The following is a 25,270-nucleotide window of genomic DNA, read 5'->3' as shown; positions in this document are numbered from 1 at the left end:
ATCCAAACAACATTGGAACGCAAACAACATTCGGATTCATTAACATGTTTACTGCCATTGTGCGAAAGTGGCCGAAACCGACGAGGTTAAATGAGCTATCAACACTCGGTGATAAATGGTGGCCCAATATTTACTCTCTAACCTGGTGTTTAAATGTTTCGGTTATGGTTGGTTGAAGCAACACCATAAACCTACCACGTTGAAATGGCCAATATGCCAGGAACTGCACGAGTCTACTGGCTATTAGCAAACGTTTCTTCCAATCAGTGTGCAAAATATGGCAAATAAATACTGATCGTGCAGTGCTAGATATGTTTGAATGCGGATCCTTACTACCTGTTGGTTCGCTGGGCTCCATTCAAGTGTATAATTTCCCACGACCATTTGGACGATATAGTTTAATTTATTGCAAATATATTCTCTTGAGATTGTGTTAAAAATTCAGCTCGCATTGTTTTTGGCGAGTCATTTGCATTTATAGCTGGTTCGCGAATCTTGCATGTTACCTTTATTTATCACATCGGGCACACGGTACAGTCTTGGGGGGTTTCTATGGAACATAATATATGTTATCGCTGTTCTAAATTCTGAGAAATGAGATAAGGGATTTAAATTTTTGCTCAGCTTTGAAGCGTGGCAAATAACAAGCAAATAATCAGCTACTCATTCTTTTACGTTGTGCATTAGAGATGATAAGGTCTAACTTTGTTTCGAACTAGGATTGGAAAATCTGTACCCGACCCTAGCTCTAAAATACATAATTAGAAACATCCAACCGTAGACAAGAATTCTTATATTGGAGAACCAATCCCAGAATTTAAATTTGTGAAACCGATCCCTTATTCGCAGATTCGAACCAAGAATGAAATCAATCAAACTTTCTGCAATACTCCCTTCACGCTAAACATCATCCCTATTTGGCTTTCTCATATGTAGAAAGGTTTTGCAATCACTCCAAAAACCGGTTCGTATACCATTCGACTCAGTTAGTCGAGTTCGAAAAATGTCTGTGTGTATGTGCGCGTGTATATTTGTGTCAAATAATGTCAAGCAATTTTCTAATTAATGGCTCAACTGATTTGCACAAACACTTTGTTTCAAATGAATGGTATAATGCTCCCATAAGCTCTTATTGATTTTTTGACGATCGGGCATTCGGTTTCAGAGTTACGAGTTGAAGAGTGCAGCCACACAGCACTGTCTTGTTTACACACACTTTCACCGACAACTGCCCCTGAGTTTTTTTTCAGGTAACTCTGATTCTTGGGCATTTGTTCGTTGAATTGTGACAACCGAATCGATTGGGAGTTTTGCTCTGTATAAGTCTCCAGGAAAAGATGAAAACATACAAGGCAATTGATTTATCAACTACGCTATGCCCGCCCCAATACCACTTCGTTTTAAATCGTACGTATAGGGTAAACAGGTCTAATACGCCCCCCTTAAGCAAAAATAGCTATATTTCACCATTCGACACTATGATCTTCTCACTAATTACTCTAATTTATTGTTATATTAGTTAGAAATTAGTATCTGTTTCATTTTTTATTAAAAACATTCTGATACAAGTACTATGAAATATTTTTCAAAGATGCCTAAATGCTAGTTTTTTCTTTCACCCAGTGCAAAATGCCCCCGGTGAAAGTGTAATATCCCCACAACAAGAGGACGGTATGCCCCAAAGCAATCGGTGAGTATGCCCCACAACAAAGGGTGGGGCGTTTTGGCCGGTGATGAGCTGTTGTGAATACATGAATAATTCTACACACACATAGTTTTATGCCAAGCTATAAACTAAGATAGTGACTATAATATTAAGCTACTTGAAATAGTTCTATCGAATCCGACTGTTTCTAATTGGTTGTAATGCTATTGGAAAAAGTGGGAGCTTACATCAAAGTAGCTCTTTTGAATCTTTTGTGTATATTGTTGTTTTGCAACATATTAAAAATACCAAACTAACTTAGTACGTTGATTTCATGAAACAATACTGTTATTAGTCATTTTTACTTTTTAGATAATTCAGGAATCCTGGGAATCGAAGAGGGGCATTTTGCCCCGGTGGGGTGTAGTATACCCTTTTACCCTACTTGAACTAAAGGTAATCTTTGACTTATTAACAGGCCGATGCTCTCTCAGAGCACATCTGGTCAAGTTAGGAACAGCTCAATACAGTGCCTGCAGGGCTTGTCAAAAAGTGAAGTAAACATCCAGATACTTGCTGGAACCAGACTGAACTCAACGATCTCTGGTGAAGGGTTCACAGATCTTGAAGAGATATGAGGAATAATATCAAAATGTTGAAGTTTTTTACAACCCTAACTTAACATAAGATTGGGCATTGTCCAATACGCACCTAGGGAATTCGCAATAATTCTTAGTACGCACGAAGTGATTAGTTAAATACCCCTTGTACTTAACAGGAACAGTAACAAACACTGGAAAATCGGACCATACCTCTACATGGGTATTGAGTTATTTCGAATAACCCGGCACAAAAGTTCCGTTGACAAATTCCGAACCACTTCCTTCGACCAATTTCGAACTGTACGAAGCCACTCAATCACACAGTGGCAGCGGCATGGCACGGCTTATCACTGCTTGTAACGCAAGCTCACCATATTTATGTACCATATTTGCATCAACTTATAAACCGACAGATACCATGGGACTGCAAACATGCGCTTGGCTGGAATGGCATTTACAATTCGGGGGGAAAATATAACGAACCTTTATTTCCAATTATCAGTTTCCACCGCACAGTGAAAGTATGGCGAATTAATTAATACATGAATGGCCCACAAGCAGTTTTGCCGCAATTGAAAAGGCCAATATATTTTTTTTTGCGAATCACTTTTAATTGATGTTTTCGAATCGAATCTGTGAAGTGCTTTGTCCACAATACAAAAAAAATCTCACAACGAAATTATGATTGCAAATGGTATGGATAATTAAAATGCATCTCCTGTGCATATGCATGGCGCGGAAATTTTCACTGATGCTCAATAATGGTCGGGGTATGATTGGGCGTAAAATTTATTAATTATGATGAGCAAACATCTGAATAGTCACCATTCGTAAAATGAAATGTAAAGGTCCAGGAATTAACTCGTTTCAATGTTTTTCTGCAGCTGCCGGATTAATTAAATCCAGATGGAAGTGTGATCCAATTACGATTGAAATACAGGAGCTGGACCATTAAGCATCGTCCAACTGTCCAACACCAGTCAGTCAACAACACGAATTATTCCCTTTTTTAAATGCGGCAAATCCCGGTTTGAACAAATATATATGTGAGGGGATTGTATGTTGTATCGAGCAATCGATATTTGTAGTAGAAGGTACAATGTATCCCTAATTGATCACTTCATTCAAAGCAGTATTAAATCTGTACAAAAGAGCCTCACTCATTCCGAGAGTCAAAGAAACTGGCAAGTTTAACCGAAACTTAAGCGTAGCACTTCACTCGAACCATATTGTCGCTTTGGTCAGTCGCATCAGTTTGTCCATCTTATTGTGCCAATTATTCCATTTAAAGAGTGTCTTATCCTATATATTGAGTGGAATTTTTCTGAAAGGGTGAATTATTACAAGAAGATACTAATTTTAGGACCACGTGAAACGGATTTTTTTTGTTCAACTTTCCCAATACAAACTTTAGACCGTTTACTTAACCTTTTCATGCCCAACATTTTCTAGCGCATATAGAGGGATTCCATGAGAAACCGGCCGACCATAAAATATGACCATCGTCGATTCGAACAAAACTTTGAACTTGTGTTCGGTTTATGAGTCTCCATTATTTTCTCTGACAATTGCAATATTTTGATAAAAGAGCAATTTTTCAAAAGGGCGTAAACATTTCTAAGCGCATGAATTTTAAATTTTTTTTGTTCGGTTACTTTATTTTATACAGCAAAATTTCTGAGACCTAGTTTCAGGGAATGATTATTTATGCACAAAAAAATATACACTAAAAAAATGTTGTGTCATTTTTCACAAAAAAAAAATTTGTGTTAAAAATTTAAATTGCAAAAAAACCCATTTTTTCTAATTTTTTATATTATAGGAACAAAAATCTAAAGAGAAAAGAAATATTTTTAAGGTAATTGGTAACTTATCGGTGAAAAAGTTTTTCTAACAATAACTTTATATATGTTTTTAAATTTCTTACTAATTAACATACAAAACTGTCATTTTATTACAGAATAAACTTCTAAGTCTTATTTTAAATCAAAATGTATTTAACAAAAATCTTCCAAAATGCGATAGTTTTCCAGATATTTGGAATTTTGTTCCAACAAAAACAGTTAATTCGTGCGATTATGCCCTTTTTTAAAAGTTATTCGTTATTAAGTAGATCAGAATGAAATAACAAGATTATAACAGAAAACACTTCTTGTAACATATTGTGTTATAAATTAGGTCTAGTTAGTAGTTAAAATAACAGAAATTTATTACAAGAAACAATGCGTGATATAGCTTAGAAATATTTCTAGTATGTGTTTCTGATCGGGACCCCATCATAGAATGTCAAAAAACTACTGTTTATCGTTTTAAAGACGTAAAAGATACTTTTTCAGTGTATTTGGATCATGGAGAAGCTTTCAATAAATTTTTGCCTTTCTCATAAAGAAAGGATATGCAATCACTCTGAAAACCGATTTTTTAACCGAGGCCCAGATAGCCGAGTCTCATATACCATTCGACTCAGTTCGTCGAAATTGACAAATGTCTGTATGTGTGTGTATGTGTGTGTGTGTTTTCAAATCTCACTCACTTTTCTCAGAGATGGCTGAACCGTGAAAAATGAAAGGTATAACGCTCCCATAAGCTGCTATTGAATTTTTTGTCGATCGGACTTCCGGTTCCGGAGTTACGGGTTGAAGAGTGCGGTCACCCAGCAAATTCTCATATAAAATGGTAACACCATGATGTCCAAATGGAGTAATACATAACAAAAAGGGTGCAAAATAACTCGGATTTGCGGGTCTAGATCACTAATGATCATTCTAAGCAGCTTTGACCACATTGGCCACCTATGACGGTTCTTGATACCACCAGGTACTTTCCAAGTTCGTAAGTTATCAAATAAAGCCGCTCAATTTTCTTAGAGATAGCTGAACCGATTTGCACAAACTTAGCTCGAAATGAACGGTTCTAACGCTCCCACAAGGTGCTATTGTATTTTTTTTGTTGATCCTACTTCCGATTCCGGAATTATGGGCTGAAGACTGCAGCCACATAGCAAATTCCTATATAAACTTGCAACATGAAGATGTCCAAATGATGCAATACATGTTGAAACGGATTTAACATTACACATAGGGTATTGTTTCTCTAAACAGATTACTCCAACCCGACAAGGAGGCGAATGACCCTAAGGTTAAAATCTTTATAATCAAAACAAAAAAAATACTGGCCACCTATGACGGTTCTTGATACTCTCGGGTAACTATCAAAGTTCGTATGATAATATCACACCTATTTCTCAACAAATTCTTAACTGATTTTTACAAACTTGATTTCAAATGATAAATACAATACACCCATTGACTGCTATTGAATTTCATTCAGATCTGACTTTTGATTCTGGAGTTACTACGGTTACATAGGAATTTAAACCGAAATAAGGTACCGGGCATATTCCAGAATTAAAGTCACATCGAATTCGGGGATGACTAAATCCATTTTTACCAACAAGGCCTCTCTCACATTCTCTTTTACAGGTATAATCCCTTTCCCCTCCCACTGCATTCCAAAATATGTTATACGAAGGCAACATTTAATTCATGCTGATTTATCCACTTAAATATTATATTTTTTGTTCCAAGGTCGTCATCGTCAAAACGTTGCTCATCAGGTTCGTGGCACTCGTGCCCTTGTAAATATGTGCAAAGTGTAATAATAATGTAATAGACATTTTCACAAATATATTCAATATAACTTGCTATTGGATAAATGAGAAAGGCACAATTACACCGTTAGGTGGATTAAAACAGTTTTTTTTCCTAACAACAACTTTTGATATATTTTTATAATTCATACTATTTGCAGCCAAAAATACAATTTTCTTATTGAATATGAATATGAATGCTATGTTAAATCAAAATGCTCATAACAAAAAATTTCTGAAATGTAGTAGTTCTCGAGATATTTCAAATTTTGTTTTAACAACATAATTCTTTTGTTTTCTTACGATATTTTCAGAAGTCATTCGCGTTTCTCCATCAACAATAATAAGATTTTCAAAAGGCCTATAACATTTCCTGTTACTTTCTCTTTGACATCAAGGTGATATTGTAAAACATTTGAAAGCGACAACCAAAACAACCAAAATATGATCGAACTATTTAGTTTAATCATAAGACCCTATGGTTGAATAGTATTATATTAATATTTTTATTTGATAATATAATAATAGAAACATTTTTAATAAATAATGAAATAAATATTTTTACAAATTTTAATATATTTTTCTATGCTGCAGGTGTAAAAGTTATAACGCTATATGAAAGACTTCCTTTCTCTGGTGAGCGCGTTCCATATTGTGGTTTTGACATTATAAATGTCGTTCTCCACTAAATGGGGCTAGATATCGAAAGTCTAAAATATCTCCTATGTAACTATGAAACTATGTAAAATCCGCACGCTAAGAACTCCGCTATTACTAGATGAATTTTAATCGCTTATACACCAGCCGATTCAGAAATGTATATCATCATTGCGGTGTTTGAAGGCTACGGATGGAGCATTTTGTCGACAGATTGACTTCAGTTGACGCTAAATGTTTGAAGGCGACGGACGGAGTGTTTTTTTCCGGCAAACAGTAAGTTCAGATCGGTTAACTAAGCAGACGATTTATTGGGGAATACAACCAGCATCCTCCCGAATGGCGAACAAGATTCTTCATCGAAGACTCCGGCTTCTCGTTCAAAATCACATTAAACTCCATCGGACCATATCTGATGTGCTTTCGGATCAAAGATCTTCCGCTAAGTATTTCCAAAGTTCGCTCAGATATTCTAAGACTTGTGGTAGCCTATCTAAAGAAAGCAACTGGCATTACTGGCGACAAATATCTTACGAAAACTACCGCTTGAGATTGACGATGTGGTTACCGATTGGAGTTTTTCATATGTGGATCTACTGAAGCACCCGATCGGCTGTTTCAAAGAACTCTTGATCCATTGAGCGAAGATTTTGAATGACAACCGTAAGGGACTTGTCAAAATACAGACTTCCCAAATGAACATCGAACACCATGTTCGCTCTAGTTCTGTGCTCATCCTAAACCCACATTTCGTGTGCAAACTCGAACGCGCTAATGCGTACCAAAACACGTACACATGTTCGTCTGCACAACCGAACCCCATGTACGTACGCGGTGTTCGTGCACGCAGGTTCTTGACACTAGTTTTCTCTTTCTATCACTCATCATCACTAGTGTTGAATCATTCTGTTTTGTGTGCACACGGTGTACATACACGGTGTTTAAACCTAAGTTTGCACATCGTTCGCTTGGGATCGGTGTTCGAGGCGAACCTGTACACAAAGGCAAAGTAAGTTTGAGGTTGAACGCGTGCACGAAAATGCAAACTTATCGATGTTCATGGGAAGACTGGCAAAATAATATGTTTCTACACTCTCGGATCGGGTGACCTTTGGTGGAACTGCTTTGCCTGTTTACGTCTTGTTCGACAAGACTGTGCTTATTGTGGAGAGCAGACTTCCTATGAATATCGACACGTTTGTACCTGTGTGCAAAATTTCGTGCACGCGTTCAACCTCAAACCAAGGGCCTTAGTATAAAGGTACGCAAAGAGTGTGCAGATAGTGAAGCCAAAAAAAGTCTACCTATCGAGCAAAATTAGTATCCAGCTTTGCCTGCAGCAAAAGTATCAGAGCTGGATTCCAATTGTGCTCAATAGGTAGGCTTTTTTTACTTCACCCTTTGCGCAACTGTTCTCTATACACTGTGCCTCAAACATGCTTCGTCTCGATCTAGAGGTTCGCCTCGAACATCAAACCCAAGCGAACGATGTACAAACTCTAGCTCAAACATCTGAGTGCGGGTGCGTACACGAGAACGATTCGCACAAGGCAAAAAGAGTCACCGCTAGTGATGATAACAGTGAGAAAGAGAAAACTGGTGCCACGAACCTATGTGTACGCACACCGTGTACGTACATGTGGTTCGGTTGTGTTTTGGTAAATAGCGTGTTTGAGTTTGTACACGAAGTATGGGTTTAATATGAGAACAGAACCAGAGCGAACATTGTATACGGTGTTCATTTGGGAAGACGTTGAGAGAGTCGACATCATCTATTACCCTGCCCGGCGTACATAAAGCGCCAGAGATAATCTAAAGCATTTCCTTGAAAGAAACTTTAAGCTCGTTTTTTCAGAAATACTAAAGAGATATACACCATTCTCCACGAGAAATTATTATGCTCTCTTGGCTCAACTCTGACGATCCGCTTGGGGACATCTGAATAGGTCTGACAGGGCCGTGGAGTGGTCTTTGACGAATTCTCAGTTTTGCTTCCCTTTGGTGTTTACATTGGCTTCCTTTATCAGTTTGACTTTTGGACAAAAAATTACTGTTTTCCTGAAAAGGCCACACTTATTCTGATTTATTTTATATCATTCCATTTGTTCCACTTGTTTGTTAAAGCAGATCAAGATTTTAGCGCCCTCCTAATGCACGCACGCTACGGGCCTGAGTGTCACAGAATGATTTGAAAAGTGGGATTATTATTAGTCTGAGTATCTGTCCTGCTCTGTGTACTTAAAACACGTTCTAAACGTGTTTGAAACTAACCAACAAATAGAACGATGGAGTATACCAATGTAAATTTTCAAACAGACCGCTCCATTGGGGATTCAGCTCAGTTCTAGTTCCACATTGAAACACCTCTATAAAACATGCACTAAGTTCATTGTTTTAGTTTCAAATTCAAAACCGGTTTAACAACACTGTAATTTATTAAATAATTTCATTTCATTAATCGATTAAGAAATACTTAACCTAAAGACTGTTTACATAAGTTCATTAGTATATTATTGAAAATTTAATTGGAAAGTGCAATTTCGCGGAGTATTGAGTATTTCCTTTGTTGAACGTGGGCTTCCTCATCACAATTCCTAATATGGAGCTACTCATTTTAAATATATGGACAGACCAGCCGTTTTTTACTAGTTTGATCAGATAAACAATGCCAATCAGCTAGTGAGATAATTGATTAATTGAAATAATAGATTAGTTTAAAAGTATAGCAGAGAGCATGGCGTTGATCTTGGTTTTAAAATTCTGTTACTGTTAAATGACCTTCAATAAATTATATTGTAATGGAGCGGGTGTATATCAAATTGTAATATATGGGAGCAGGAGAGTAAGTTAGAACGGGAGTGGATAGTTGTGATAGATTAAAATTCGTACATTCGTATTTATATTGCACGCTCTTAAAAAAAAGCTACATTTTTAATGTCACTGTGGTCGTGTCCTGTACACAACCCTTTAATTTTTTAGGCAGTTAGATTGAATATACCCTCAGAATCTTGATATCTATCAAAAAACCGATATTTATTTCATTACAGGCAACTAAAACATAGCGAAATGTATTATTTGAAACTTCATAAATAATTTTGTTTGCATTAAAATATAGCTCCTATCTACTACTTAAAAAGCTAGTTTCAATAGATGATCTGCCTTGAAATCCATATTTGATTGATATCTACTAGTGCCATTTGATAAGTACTATACTATACTATACTATAAATATACAAACAGGCCCACTCACTACATCGTGGGAGTCTCTTCAGCTCGCATTACTATTACTCAGAACGCATAACTTTCTTTTTCGCAAAGTTTCAATTAATAGATAGTTTACTTCCTTCCTTTAGAACCGCATTACATACCTCGATGGCGATAATCATTAAATGAGTGTGTTAAGTGCAAGTATCCGTTTTCAGCAAGGAAAACTTTTCGCAAAAGCACCACGTCAGCTGTGAAGAAAGATATGTGCATATGTGAAAATAAGTGAAGCAAAATTTCTCCTCCAGCAATATCCGGCCGTAATACGGAGAGCAGGAAAAAGGCAGAAAAAAAAATCAGAACCAAGCAAATGTGCGCCAAAGTTGTGTACTGCGTGGTTGTTAAAATTGAATTATAACTTGGGGTATAATTAAATCCATTAAGCAGGAAAGCAAAGCAACAACTTAGAAAAATACAGTGCAAAAGCGGCACACTCGGAAGAATCGGCGGAAGTGTTCTCTCGAAGTTGGTGAAAAAGTGATGCCGAAGAAAGAAGCCAAGGGAAAAGTGGCACAAAGTTCGTGAATACTTTATAATCCCTCCCACAGTCGCAGGACCGGGGCGCCCACCTGCTGGTCTCAGCCCATTCCGACCGGTGCCGAAGAGGAAAATTTTAAATGTTTGTTAAAAATTCATTGCTGCAGATCATAGCTACGCTACTTGTGGTAAGTATAGTGCATCTCTTGGACCGAACTGAACGGATTGCAAGTCACCACACACAATCCTTAAGCATTCTATTACTATGTATATATATATGGGCTATTATAGCTAGAGGTACAAGCTACCACCGCGACGGAGTGGAGCAGTTAGCGAACTACGGTGCGGTTGAAAAATGTTCTACGAGAGGCAAAGTTGTTGAAGGAGTAATTTGAATAATTTAATTGAGCGATAATAGCTTTGTAAAAGCTTCGCTTGCTTGAAATTCGTAATCTGGTTATGATAGCCAACGGATGGGTCGGATGAATTGATGGGCATCACGTTTCGCGTCTTTTGAAAACATTTCCCATCGCGGATTGAAGATAAGCTGTTGAATGAAAAAGTGGCCTAGAGCCAGGTCCCTAAACAAGAAATATTTTTAGCTAATTTACGAAAACATGTTGACCGCGCGTCGATGCCCAATTTTATGCCACCCAGCCGACATGGAAAAATTTCAGCGATCCATTGAATATATCTTTAAGTTGTTTGATGACTGTTGTTGATTGTGCTGAGGATGTTCTCGACTGAATCAGTCAAAATAAAACAGCTAAAGCGAAGCATTGCTTCTTAATCCGACGGTTTCAATGATTTAGTTTCACCTTTATCAAGGAGTCTATAAAATGAAAATATTTCCATTACCGTTGTCTGTTTGTCTGTGGTTTTTTGTACTCACTAAAACGGTTAGTTTTTTTGTTGTGTTTGTGTCCAAGGCTGTTCGGTATGTGTTTATAATGGCTTCCTTCTATGGCTAATTTAGTTTCAATGAAAATACTTTATATTATTCAAAAGTTCTACTTACTGCACATGTGCGTATTTTTACTGCACCGCACTTTAAAATAATCTGCGATTAAAAGCTAGTGTCGTTCTACTGTTTTTATAACAGTGAAATACGGGTGAAAATTCATTTGCGCAAAGTGAGAATTGTGGTGCTGTCTATCTTACTTATCTACTACCTTCGATTATAGTTATACTGTGTGTTCTTTTAGAGAGTAGAAAAAAAGTTTACAACATTCTTAGCAGAAAAAAACGTACAAAAACCAACAACTTAGGTAGCGGATTTGGGCAACCCGACCCGCTAAACCCGCTGTTCGCAAACTACTCGGTCTAGTCCCCGACGATGAACCTGGCTTACTCCAACGGTGAGTTCCCTGGCGAGAGAAGTTCTCCCGAAGCCAAGCCAAGTGCCGAGGTCAGTTCGGCGATTCCGGCGGAGCAAGACATCCGATTCGCTGGCGTCCCAACTACCAGTGACTGGTGGTGTCTCGTTGCAGTCTACTCAGTCTAGTCCCCGGCGATGAATCTAACTTACGCTGACGGAGAGTTATCCGGCGAAAGAAGTTCTCCCGATACCGATTCTTCTGTGGTTTTTGCTATATTTCTATCGGAAAAACTGGTAAGGTGTCGTGGTCGGTTCGGCGATTTCGGGTGGAGAGTGGCGTCCGGTTCGCTGTCGCAGTCTACTCGACTAGTCCTTGGCGGTGGATCTAGCGTACTCCGGCGGAGAGTTTCTCGACGGTGATTGCTCTCCCGAAACCGTTGCTCTCTGTTCATCAAGCCATTTCCGCTGTAAGGCGGTCACGATGTCACCACTCTGTTGACCGCGTTCCACGTGTTGCGTTGCGTTGCTTCGAACCTCTGACATTCGAACACCACATGCTTCGGTGTCTCCTCGACGTTCTCACACTACGGGAAAAATGGTGGCGTTGCGTACCTGAACCGATAAAGATACTTCCTGCAGGAGCTGTGGCTTGACAGGAGCTGTTCTCTGCTCCGTGCTTTCTATTGACCCACATTGGCAGGTTTGGGATAAGCCAGTAGACTCACTTTCTATTCTCTGTATTGTCCCATACCTGCTTCCAAGTCGCCATCGAATCGGTTTTCACCATTTTCCTCACGTTTCTGACGTTTCTCCGATTGTAGCCTTCGATATTCTACGCCAGGGTGATGTAGATGAGAATCATCCCGCCGATCACGCATATTACCTCCGATGATGTACGCGCTCGTACGTACGTACGTACATACGTACTCGTACGCCTATCAGCCGGAATGTCCTGTTCAGCTTTTCACAGTTCCGCTTGGTTTCCAGCGCAGCACCCCAGGCAGGAACACCATATCGGAGTATCGATGGCGAAACAGTAGATAGAAGACGTCTCGTGCTGCTTCTCGGACCGCTGACGTTTGACATGATTCTCGCTATTCGGTTCGTTGCCTTCGCCAACCTTTCGCAAGCATAGTCGACGTAGTTGCTGAAACTCAACCGGTTGTCGACTATCACCAATTGCTTCAGTGCACGCTTCGATGCAATCATGTGTCATTCAACTTAGATCTGCATCCGCTGAACCACTTTGCAGTTGCTGACAACACTTCCGCTTTGTGGTTAGCTATCTGCAGTTTGACCCCGTTCATCCAGTTCTCGATCGCGCCCATTGTCTCCGTCACAAGCATCTCCACTACTTCAAGTGTCTCATCCATTACCGTTAGTGACACGTCATCAGCGAAACCCACAATTTTGACTTTACTGGGCAACTGCAGTATCAAGACCCATCATATCTCCCGTTCCAAAGAGTTGGATCGAGAATGGAGCCCCGAGAAACGTTACTCGCATTGACTTCTGCCCTTCGTTCGCCTTGTATAGCAGCACTCTGCTCTAGAAGTAGCTCCTCAGGATCTAGCATAGATGCTTGGGGACCATCATTCTGTGCAGCGCTGCGGCGATGGCTCCCGAGCTGGCGCTGTTAAATGCATTCTTCAGATCTATTGTGACCACAGCACAGTATCGATTTCATCTTCGCTTACGTTTAGATGCCTTCTCCGGACTCTCGAGTACTATCCGAATTGCGTTCACTGTTGATGCTTCCTTCCGGGATCCGAACTGCATCTTGGACAGTTCGTGCTCGCCCTCCATGCTAAGAATGATTCTTTCCAGAAGTTTTCCGAGTGTATCCAGCAGATATATAGGCCTATATGAGGCTGGATCGGCCGGTGGCTTTTCTTGTACTGGCAATAACACCAGCTGCTGTACCTTCCACATAACTCGTATTATGTACTACAATTGAGCGACCGAAAATAAGTCGCAAGGACAGAACATGCTTCGTAGCTCCCGTTTCAAATATATTAGAATTTAAAAATTGGAAATAAACTTCAAGGGTAAAAATCGGACAGAGATCGTTCAGCATAAGAACCGCTTAAAAAATGTTCACCCGTAAAACTCGGCAAGGATGAATCTCCAGTATAAAAATTGATTAAAATACATAAATCGTTCGCAGGAGCATCCATATATCGTGATGTTCAAGATTAGAAGTCGGCTAACAAAAACTACTGTGTAAGTATCGAATATATTTTTCCAGTTTTTATACTGAAGGTTTTTTTTATCCGACTCTTAGAAAGGAAAGTCACAGTCAGATTTTTATGCTTGAAATGTATATCCGGTTGTTTTATTCTAATATATTTGAACCAGGTTTTACGGAGCATGTTCTGCCTTTGCGACTTTTATTTTCCATCACTCAATTCTTCTGGACATTCTATTGAGCTAAATCTAACCATTTTTAAAAGTTAAATAACTTCTTTTAACAAAACCAGATTGACTTGTAGTCTTCGACAAAGTTGTAGAGAATTAAATTATCTTTATTATTCTCACTTATAGTAATAATACAATGTATACAGTGCCACTTAGCAGCGAAAATGCAAGCTAGTGAAGTTTCTCCATGTAAATTGTGGAAAAAACCCATACAAACTTCAGGCACGTTGTTCCGGTAGCTAGAGTTGTCAGATTTGCTTCAAATTTGGTGCAAGGACTTCTGGTGCAACTAGGAATCGACTCAGGGGTGGGCCGAATGAGTTTTCAAAAATTTATTATTTTCTGGGCAGTCTAATTCTACACACTTGATTTTGTTCTACCGAATCTCACCTTTTTTCGCAACTTTTAGCGAGTTTTACACAGACGAGCACTCAGCAAACAAAGCTTTTACCGAGATCTCAGTAGAAGTGACGTTTGTTTTGCTTAAACTCGGAAAATATATCGCTGGAAATCAGTAAAATAGGGCCACTATGCTTTGAACAAATTTACTGACTTTTCAGCTGTGCGGAAATTATCGAACTGAATTGAGCGTGTAGATGACCCCATAGTTTTAAATGCCATAGGCGGCTATCGAGTATTGATCCATCTAGGGGTTTCCGGAGAAAACATCAACAGAAAATACTCGCTTCTATTTACACCAATTTGATATTTGATTTAATATTATCTATGCAGTTGAAAACTGGAAAATTCAATTGTACCAATAATACCGAAGGAAGAACAAAAAGCGTTTACCGGGACACCTTTCTACCGGTTTGCTCCAAAGTACTTCCAATTTACTCGGTACTGGAACAAAGATAATTTTTACATGAAATTCAAAATACTTTTATAGTAGACATGTTGGTAGACTTGAGTGATTCGTAGTTATGCTGCCTATGCTCGACTCCTGTCAACACAATACAATAGATTAGTCTGTAGGATTTAAAATATATATTTCACATCCTAGCTCTCACTAGAGTACTATGACTCCAGTTTTCATAACTTTTCCTACATAGTAATCTCTAGCTAATTGAATGTCGTTAAAAAATAAAAAAAAAACATGTTTTTTGTCTCAGTAAGTAGGTAAAAAATCGTGACTCTTTTTTCAAATTCGAGCATAGCTCCAAGTGATAAAGGGTAGCATTAAATAATTCAAAATTTCTACAACACTCAATGCTTCAATTGATGACGGCAATGATTTGCTGGAAGCTAGGTGGGAGCTGTTTTCCATCCAAATAAAGAAGAGATGAGTCTAGTAAAAGTTGACACTCGGTAAAAATATTTTGAACGTAAGGTGAGGGCAGGATCTGCAATATCTGAAATTGTCTCTACGTTTTACGGCCTCCAGACTGAAACGAATGTTGCACGCAGTTTGTATGTAACTCATAGATTTCGTTAGTCGCAGCCGCTGTGACTCGATGGAGATGAACTACCATGCGTCTTCATCGTCTTCTTGCATGTGTGGTTTATACGTGGAGGTGAAATAATTTTTTCATTTTTAAAAAATTATTTCTTCAGAACATCTGAAGCCGCCAGCCTAATTTTTCAGTACGTTATGCAGAATTAAATTGTCTTTTAACTGAAAATATTGAAGTAGTTCAGCGGTTCAGAAGTTATGAATTTTTAAAACAATAAACTTTTCAAAAATCACGATTTTCCTGACCAGTAAAACAAGGAAATAAAACAATACGTGCCTAATATTTTTCGATAAGGATAAGGATTCTGCAAAAAATATTAAATTCTGAGAGATCGTATAACTTTTTTCATGGAATTGCTGATATGTAAGCTGTCTGACCTACGGCCAATTTCTTCACTGGATGAAAACCGGTTTTCGCTGAAAACCAGTTTTCGGGTTGCTGGTTGAGAATTTCCCACAGTATTTTATTTTATATTTAAATTTTCAAGGAAAATATGGTACGACTAAACGAACTTCTATTACGTCTGAGAGGAAAAAAAGTTCTACCAATTTTGAGTTGAAAATTTCATTTCCTAGGGGTGATCTCTGTCAGCTTTGGAGCAATGTCTTCACTTTCTTAATCGAGAAATGGCACCATTAACCAGATATGACCTAGTTGGAGAGGATAAGTAGGTATACATCCACACATAATAGAGCGCAATTATGAATAACAGTGGAAGGAAATTAAATGCAAACACACACACAGTTTCGCCTCGAAGGGCTGAAAATGATAAGCCGCAAAGTTTAAATTTTTATCTACATAGCATACTGCCACTGTTGCCTTTGTGCTTGTGTCCTCTCACCGTCACCCTCGGTCGTCGTCTTTGCCGTGTCCATGCAATTTTCATCATTCTTCTGCTGAAGATGTGATCCTTGTCGGCTTTCTTACCGATGAATAATCTTTTCTTCGACCAACCCCTGAGCCTTTCCTGGAGGCCAACCAAAGACACATTTTCTATTCAAGTGATGGAGTATTCATGTTTCAACAGCACTGCGGAACGGTGGGTATTATTGCAGATTGTTTTGGAATGAAAAAAAATGTTTGCTCTCAAAATTCGCCGCACATCATTGTAATAAATTATTTGTCAAAGCATTCAATCTAAACTCCAAAAGTATTACAATAGCAGTAATAAAAAAAAATTATACGCAAAAACCTCAAAGTGAGACAAACCGACATATTTTCCTAGTGGAGACTACTACTAAAAGTTGGATCACCAAGAATAAATAAGCACCAACATCAACATATATTCCACCTTGATCATGATGATAAACCGCATTGAACCGTTTTTTCGACCAAGACTGTATCCTGAATACTTAACCTACATCAATTCACCCGACAAAGAAACACTTTATTTACTTACCGCGTCTTCAAATCATTCATCCGCAGTCAAACCAAAAAAAAAAGAACATAGCAAAACCAGGATAAGGTTCTTTGCAACACCTGGTAGCACAAGATTTATCGAAGTGAATATTCAAGCAGAGCGACAGCAAAAACGTCAAGCATTCTTCGAAGATAAAGTTTATATCCTGAACCAAAATCACATTCTTTGCCATCGCCTGTGGTTTCGCAAAGTTGACCAAGAACAGGGAAACTTTCTCCCTACCGAAGCTCCGTGCCCGCCCGAATGGAAAATCGCAAAAACCACCTCATTTTTTCTTCCACCGAATGGCACTGCGGCTTCCAGGCGGTCACTTTCCGAAATCTCTTTCTTACGACCACCAGCTGTGAGGCTAGAAACCTCGAAGGAGAAAAAAAAAATGTCACGCAAATTTTGCATACGACCCAACTAGTAAAAAAAACTGTTTGGCACGGTTTGTGTTAAAGCTAATTCCCATTTCTCTAACTTTTTTTCAGGCTGTTCACAACAGTGGCGTGATATCCGGCACGTTTATGAATAATGGCGCTGTGCGGTGTGGCACCTCGGCCGTTTGCCGGCCCGTTTCCGCTATCTACACCAAGAGCCAGCAGGTCAACGGATACGTCCACGTGGCCACGATTCCGGCTGGGGCGTACAATGTCACCGTAACTGAGCTGCAGAACAGTCAGAACTATCTCGGTAAGTAGCTGTCGTGGTCAATCTGTGGGTGAATGAACGATTAATATTGTGACGGTAGTAGAGGGTGCGCTGCGAAATATTAATCTAGGTAACTTTAGTTGATGTAGTTAATGCAAACCAGTGTGTCCCCAAATTATGAAAAAGAATCATAACAAAAACTTAATATATTCCGGGAACCACCAAAATAACCCAACCAAACGTTCGAATTCTATATTTTTGGCGTGAACTATTTTTTTGTAAACACACATAATTTCATCAATACGAAGCTTATGATCAGGGTGACAATAAAACGACTATCTATGATATAACTAATGTATACCTCCCATCATCCTACCAAATCACGAAAAGAAGACAATATCAAAACTTGGGCGAAATCGGTTAACCAAAACCACTCCCCAAAGAGCTTGAAATTCGTATGGATTTTTTTACCAAAATGTATGGGGAAATACTCGCAGTTCACAAAATCGCCGCTAGAGGTCGCTGTAAACATCTGAATACGAAAAGAACTAGGAAGCTTTTGCCGCACGACTTTGTCGAAGTCCAACCAACCATAGTTATTAACGTTTAAAGTTGGATACTTCTGCTTAATATTAGCAAAGGGCGCACAGTGGGACCAATCCAAAAAATGTGGGACAAAACCTATTTGAGGTCTTAGATGTCATTTTAGAGCCAGCATTTCTTCGTAGGATATGTTCACAATATTATTCAGCAACTTTTTACATAGAATATTTTTTGGTTAACATTTTTTTAGAGGGTCGATGTCTTCGACAAAGTTGTAGAACATTATGTTTTGAATAACTTCTTCTAAGATACCACAGACATTCAGACAGCGTCTGACAGCACTATATGTCTAACACCAAAGGAGAAAAAAGTTTCCGCAACTAGCCCCAGACTCCCCTAAATATTATTAAATGATAAGGACCCAAAGTTTTTAAAACATGCTTCTTTTCAGCTAAATTTACACATAATGCTAGTTTCGGTACGATAAGTAATCATTAAAGACTGATTTTTTTTTTCGCTCAGGTGCCCAACACCGCCTTTAGGCGGGCAAAGTATTTTACCAAAAAAGCTAAACTTCCGAATTATTCCACTAAACAAATTAACATCTACAGTGAAATGCTAGTAACAGGCTACTCAAAAATATTTTTTTAGTTGTTGAAATTTCCAAAAATAGTTAAAATTAGTTTAATGAAGATTACCACTAAACACAAAATAGTTTTTTTCCACGTTTTCCTCGACTTTTCAACTTTAAGCTTCAATTTCCTTTGACAGAAAGCTACGAATATTCAAACAATATGTGCGTATGAAAGGTGTGAGTGTTGGGAAGAAATGCTAGTTCGGATGACAACATACAATCATGTTTTAGTAGTTTTATTTAGATTTTTATAGAGACCGCCTAGAGGCGGTGGTGGGAACTAGAGGGTTAAGAAAGTTGAGCTCTATCGGTTTATGCAATAAAAGAATAAAATTATACTTCATCCAATGACACAATTGACAGTTTACGTCATGTTAAAAAGAGCAACTATTGGCAACGCTCTGTTGATGATTTGCCTAGAAAAACATGCTCTTTAGAATATATACGAATCGTTAGGTTTTTTAATTTAATTTGGAAAGTTGGTTCAGATTATTATCCCGCACGGCATATCATTCGCAATGCTCCTTCAAGTAACAATTCTATCCATTCACCCTTGATAATGATGAAATTTCCAACGATAATTTAACAAAATTAATTTGCACATTAATTGCAATTGAGAGATCTTACGCCAGTAAAAATAAATATACACTTGTAAATACACGCGTGTAAAATTATTCAACCGGTTTCTTGAGCAGAATATTGTACCCGGTGACTGGTAACAACTGAAAGTTATCATCATTCCAAAACCGGAAAACAGCCCCTGACCATAGCTCATATTGTAGGGGTGGGTCTAGCGTAGTTGGTAAATCGATTGTCTTGTACGCAGCGCACCTGGGTTCGAGTCCCGACCCCGCACATAGGATTAAAAAAAAAATCATAAGGGATTTTTATAACCCGAAGAGGCGAATGACCTTAAGGTTAAAACCTCTATAATCGAAGCAAAAAAAACTCGTATTGTCGGATTGCAATTGCAAATGTTGGAGAAAATTATCCAACGAAGTCTCGATAATTGGGTTGAAATCTAAAATGGTTACTGGCGGTTAAGCAATATTCTCTGACACCTTAATAATATGGTGATTTTTTCAAAAGGGTTGATGAGTATATGATGTAAATGGATGTTTGGCGCCATATCGAAAACCAAGACGGCGACTTTTGGTCGAACAAATTTCCCTGTAACCGTAGCTATAAGGGTATTTTTGAAATTGACTTGGCGATCAGATGAGTGATTACATTTTGAAGGCCAAGATAGTGACTTACGGTTGACCAAAATTGTCTATAACCATCACTATATCTATTCCTACACATCTACTACATAATTTTCACATTCCGAAAATACACATATTGCTAAGGTTATAGCGAATTTACCTAAACCGGAAGTCGCTGTTTTGATTTTCAAAATGCTTTCCGATATCCGTCATGTACTTGTGAAACCCATTCCGAAAATATCCATATTGTGAAGGTTATAAAGAATTAATCTAAACTGTAAGTTGCCATTTTGGATTTCTGTCATGCACTCGTCAACTCCATTCCGAAAATAACAGTATTGCTGTAAATAGAGTCATAGAGAATTTATCCAAACCAGAAGTTTCCATTTCGGTTTTCAAAATAGATTCTAGCATCGATTTCTCTCATGTACTCGTGAACGCTATTCCGAAAATATCCGTATTGTGAAGGCTATAGAGAATTTATCCAAACCAGAAGTTTCCATCTTGATTTTCAAAATGGCTTCCGACACCGATTTTCAGCATCTACTCATCAACCCCATTGCCGAGGTTATTGAAATTTAATCTAAATCGAAAGTTGCCATCTTGGATTGCAAAATGGCTTCAGATATCCTTTCCGTCATTTACTCGTTAACCCCATTCCGAAAATAGCTTTTATTAGCAATAGTTCGCTAAGAATATGGTAAATTGTATATAACTTCATACTGTATTCACGTACTTAAACTTTTTTATCGAACTTGGTTCGTCGTAGAAAAAGTTCGTTATTTTGAATTTAGAACAGAAGGAACAGAACAAATCCAAACATTACCAGGGTTTGACATTGTAATTGTACAGGTATATGTACCTTTTTTAAGCAATGGTATGACGTTTCTGGCTGGACAGATGAGTACAGTACTTTGGAATGGTATTCCGCATTACTATGACTCCATACTCTACCATTCCAAAATATTGATTCAGATTGACATATTTAGAAGTTATGTGTGATATCAGATACGGCGGACAATTCACTATTCGACATTCAAACGACGCGAGTATCCTTTGCCTATCATCAAAATATCATTCCCATAATCGTACAACTGATGTCGGTTGAGTAGCGCATGGTGCGTCTCGAGGCGATCAACGAGCACCAACGCGCAACAGCGTACACCACGTTTCAGCGATAGTGATGAAACGAACAAACGTTGGCAGCTATGTTACAGCCAGTGTATCAGACGATCCATCAATGCGAGAAGATCTGCACGTAGCCAAATGGAAATATCTATCGATGACCCCGCAACTGGGCATGCAGCGCAGATAACGTGCACGCTTTGCTTGTTTGCAGGCAGTAGGAGTTGCTGAATATAATAAGAGCATAGCACGGATTAGATTATGGTATACTTAGGTACTTTTTCCAAGCTGGCAATGTTCTAACGGAATTTAATATTTGAGCCGTGCAGAACATTTTTTATTGATCCATTCTCAAGTTATAGGCGATACCAGATATGACGAAAAAGACACTTATCGGCATTCGAATGATTCTAATAGCCCTCGCCTGTCCGCCCCGTCATCGTACAACCAATGCCAGTTCAGTTGGATTTACAGAGCATTGGGAACTGCGACAGGCAACCAACAAGCACCGACGCGCGACACGATACACCACATCTCTGCGATGAGAGCGAACGGTGCTAATACTCAACACGGCACAACGGTGTCGAATGAGACTATCCACCCATGTGGAAAGATCGATGTGCACCTGTCTGGGTATTGGCAAACAGCCTGTACGCTTTGCTTGATTGCACGGTGATAGGTGGTGTTGAATTAATAAAAGCATGAATCAATAAAAGCAAGCAAACCCCCCCCCCCCCCCCCCCCTCTGGATCCGCCACTGACTGTACTGTTTACACTACATTTTCACACTCACGAAATCAGTCCTACTACTGCTAACTTTATTTACTAACACTAAAATATATAGACTTATATTTGAGGTGGGATTTTTTATGGCTTGATTAACATTAACAGTAGATACCAAAGCATAGTCATTGCCACTTGGTCAAGTCTCCCCATGAAATCTTGGACAAGTCTCTTTAACAGTTATTGCGTTCAATGTCAAGAAAATTCTAGTAATAACTGTTCCATTGCTCCACTTTATGTAAAATCATTTCACTGCTTCATAAGGAATAAGATGATATTTTAGTACTATAATAGTAATTAGTAGTCGAGTTTAATAAAAGAAATTGCATCATTTAATTTCCATTAAATGATGTAATTTCTTTTATTAAACTCGACTACTAATTACTATTATAGTACTAAAATATCATCTTTATTAATCACGGAATATTTTCTGTAAGGGAGAGATTTTTCATTCCAAACTTTTAAAATTACCTTAAGGAATCGAAACAATTTTACTTTTGAAAAAAAATTAGGAACCGAATAGAAAACGCCATAGCCAAAAATAGAATTTTGCGCTTGGTCAAGTCTCCCCATGTTCCCCTACATGAGATAAGCGGAGTACGCTCTTTGTGAATGTTAATCAACGGTATCCAACTATTAACGTTAATAACTATTTAATCGTTAATTGGATTGTCTTACAGTCTTCGACAAAATTGTGTGGCATATCTTCAAAAGCTTAACTCCTTCTCAGTTTTTTTTCCGTGTTCGGATGTTTACAGCGACCTCTAGCGGTGATTTTGTGAACTGCGAGTAATTCCCCATACAATTTGGACAAAATTCCCAAACTTTAAGCTCTTTGGGGAATGGGTTTAACCGATTTGAAGTTCTCTTGATGTTGCCCTGCGACCTCACCTGTTATTGGTGAAAAACGGCATCCAAAAAATTTGAAGTTTACCGTCCTGGCAGCATTCAACAATGGATTTGCTTGGTATACATAGTTGCTACAATTCAACTTTTAACCCCTTTTGCAATTCTTAGATAATACTATGGAGACGCTTGATTACTTTATGATTTCCGAAGGAAACCAAAACCAGATAAATCACCATACCTTTCCACATACACACCCCTTCATCACAAACTCGTTACTCTATAACCACTATCTCAGCAAATATGCCATTTATTTGTCTCTGAAAGATGTTCTCCGTACCTTGTCGAGACAATAAATCATGAAAATGGAAAAATATAGGACAAAACAAACTAAATCAACAATAGCAGAGTGTAGGAATCCGGCCCAATAAACAACAGCTGGCTATGCTCGGCGAATTCCCATAAATAAACCTTGACCACAGGTACGGCTTTTCCATTACGCCTCCCCCCATTTCTTCGCCGCTTCGCGCGTGGGAATTCGAAGCACTTTCGTCGTTCTATTCCGTTCCGTACTGAGCATATAGACACTGGCTGTTCCACATAAATATTTACTTGATGGAGCATTTCTAAACGCGTTTTAACGACTTTCGGCTGGAAAAGATAGACAGGTTTTCCCCAGCACAAATCCACCCCATTCTATATAAACATCAAAATTTTCCCCTCATTCTCGTCGGAAAGTGAGTTGTCGACAGCGTCATAACAAACTGTAGGTACATGTTGGCCGGGGTGTGCCGCCGCCGCCGCATGGAACCCGTGTCGTGTCGCTGTCAGTTTCACCTAATTCATGTGATTAGAGCCATTCGTCACGGGCAACACATTGATGGACGAGGGGTCACATAACTCAACAGATGGACGCTCTTATTGCTTGTTTATCATATATTTTCCTACTTTCTGACTTTGCATTAATAGATCATCCCAGGAAAGATTCACGAAGGGAGCCAAATGAAAGTTATAAATCAAGTTAGATCGGTAAGGAGTTTTCGGCGAAAGTCGAATTGTTGCATCACCCCTCGGGCACACCACAACACAAAGCCATTCAGTATCAGTTCAGAATTGATGGCTTCGCACCTGCTGTAACATTGTAGTCAAGCGCTCAGTTATAGCCAATAAATTGGCACCATGACGGTAGGGAACCGCGGCAATTGGCATGCCGCGCCGTGCGGTTGCGCGCGGGTGGTCTGCGTCGGAGTGAGCAAGCTACCACAACTGTGTAAATTAACTCGATAGCGGTGTAGTGGCGCTAAAATGCCGCGTGACACTTTATGGGTGATGAACTGCGATGCGGTTACTTTGTCTTGCTCTGGCGGACTCTATGCGACAGCGAAGGAGCCGTCTAGGCTATTTTGAAGTGGGGTGATATTGTCGCTGCCGTCACCGCTGCGAATGGTGGATACATTACAAATACGGAACAGGTTGGAACGAAAGTAAGTGGTTTGCTTTGACCCTGATTCCCATTAAGATGCTTTCACGGATATTTACCATTATTGCTGGCATGTGTTTTGCGGTAAAATTTGTAATAAACTAAAAAAAACACTTTGTTGCCTGCACATAAGTAACAAAATGGCATGGTTTATAGACTCATTCGGTTGCAAGATTCACTGAAATATTTCGCTGTCTAGAAATAATGAAAGAGTTCTAAGCATATCTGAATCAAAATGAAGTATAAGCGTATGCAGCTATTCCAGGTCAAAAAGCGGTATCTGTCTTTGTCTTTGCGGATCAACAGCGAAGACCAGCATTGCCAAAGGTTTCTGTGGAATGATGAATCCCCAGTGACATCCCAAAGGTTTACAGCATGCAAGATCGCGTTCCAGTCATTAACTTTGCTAAATATTCAAGCTGACGAGAGCTTGTCCCAGTTGTTGCCTATATGTGCCGGTTTTGTAGCAATATTTGGGCTAGAATGCATTACGGTACACCCACGATCGGAATCCTCAAGCACCAGGAGTTGTCCGAAGCCAAAAATTTTATCTATGTGCAAGCACAGTGCCGCTTATGCTATACTGCTGCCGAATAAGCACCCGATTATAACACCTCAGGAATCAGTAGCGTCTGGCTCAAATGATACGATACCCATGTTGACCGGAGATTTGCGCTTTGCCGTGAATCGTCTTTTCATCATTTCCCTGATGGGAAGGATGGGGAAAGTGGTACGGTTAGGGGTAAGGAAAATAAAGATACCGAGAAATTAAAACAGAGTATTGTGTACCCCTGGAAGGATGCTAAACGATCTGTAGGTGTTACAATATGTTACTATGTTTTAATTGCCGCAAGGTTCTACTGTATCGATTTTGTTGGCTATTTTCGGCAAATTTGAGACTAAGAGAAACGAAAGCAATGAAATTGAAAGACGGATAGGTATTCTAGAGCGAATCAGTTATAAACTTAGAACGGAAAACTAGAACTAGGCAGGCTCATATGGGCATAATCGAAAGGAAATGTGAAGAATTCTTTGCCGTATGCAGAGTAGGAGTTGGGCGTTGCACCCAAGTCTACCGCATGGTCTATGGTAGAACATAACTCATCATCATGTTTTA

At 38.9% G+C, this 25,270-nt stretch overlaps 1 protein-coding gene across 19 annotated transcripts in view; it reads left to right on the top strand.

Moving 5' to 3' along the window:
- Positions 1-25,270, top strand: part of LOC131679144 (thrombospondin type-1 domain-containing protein 4-like) — a 180,538-nt gene that overhangs the window by 118,627 nt on the left and 36,641 nt on the right. For 6 of the 19 annotated variants that reach the window (XM_058959754.1, XM_058959765.1, XM_058959764.1 and 3 more), the window contains exons 2-3: positions 9,976-10,482; positions 17,378-17,579. In XM_058959754.1, coding sequence (XP_058815737.1) covers positions 10,435-10,482; positions 17,378-17,579 — 250 coding nt within the window. In that variant the 5' untranslated portion in view covers positions 9,976-10,434. Of the gene's footprint in view, positions 1-9,888; positions 10,483-17,377; positions 17,580-25,270 lie in introns of all 19 variants that reach the window. The other 13 variants (XM_058959755.1, XM_058959760.1, XM_058959759.1 and 10 more) reach the window with 6 other exon arrangements.

The sequence above is a fragment of the Topomyia yanbarensis genome, chromosome 2, assembly GCF_030247195.1.
Source record: "Topomyia yanbarensis strain Yona2022 chromosome 2, ASM3024719v1, whole genome shotgun sequence".
NCBI lineage: Eukaryota > Metazoa > Arthropoda > Insecta > Diptera > Culicidae > Topomyia > Topomyia yanbarensis.
Note: the sequence above shows the minus strand (reverse complement) of the source record. Positions and strands in the feature narration are given on the sequence as shown.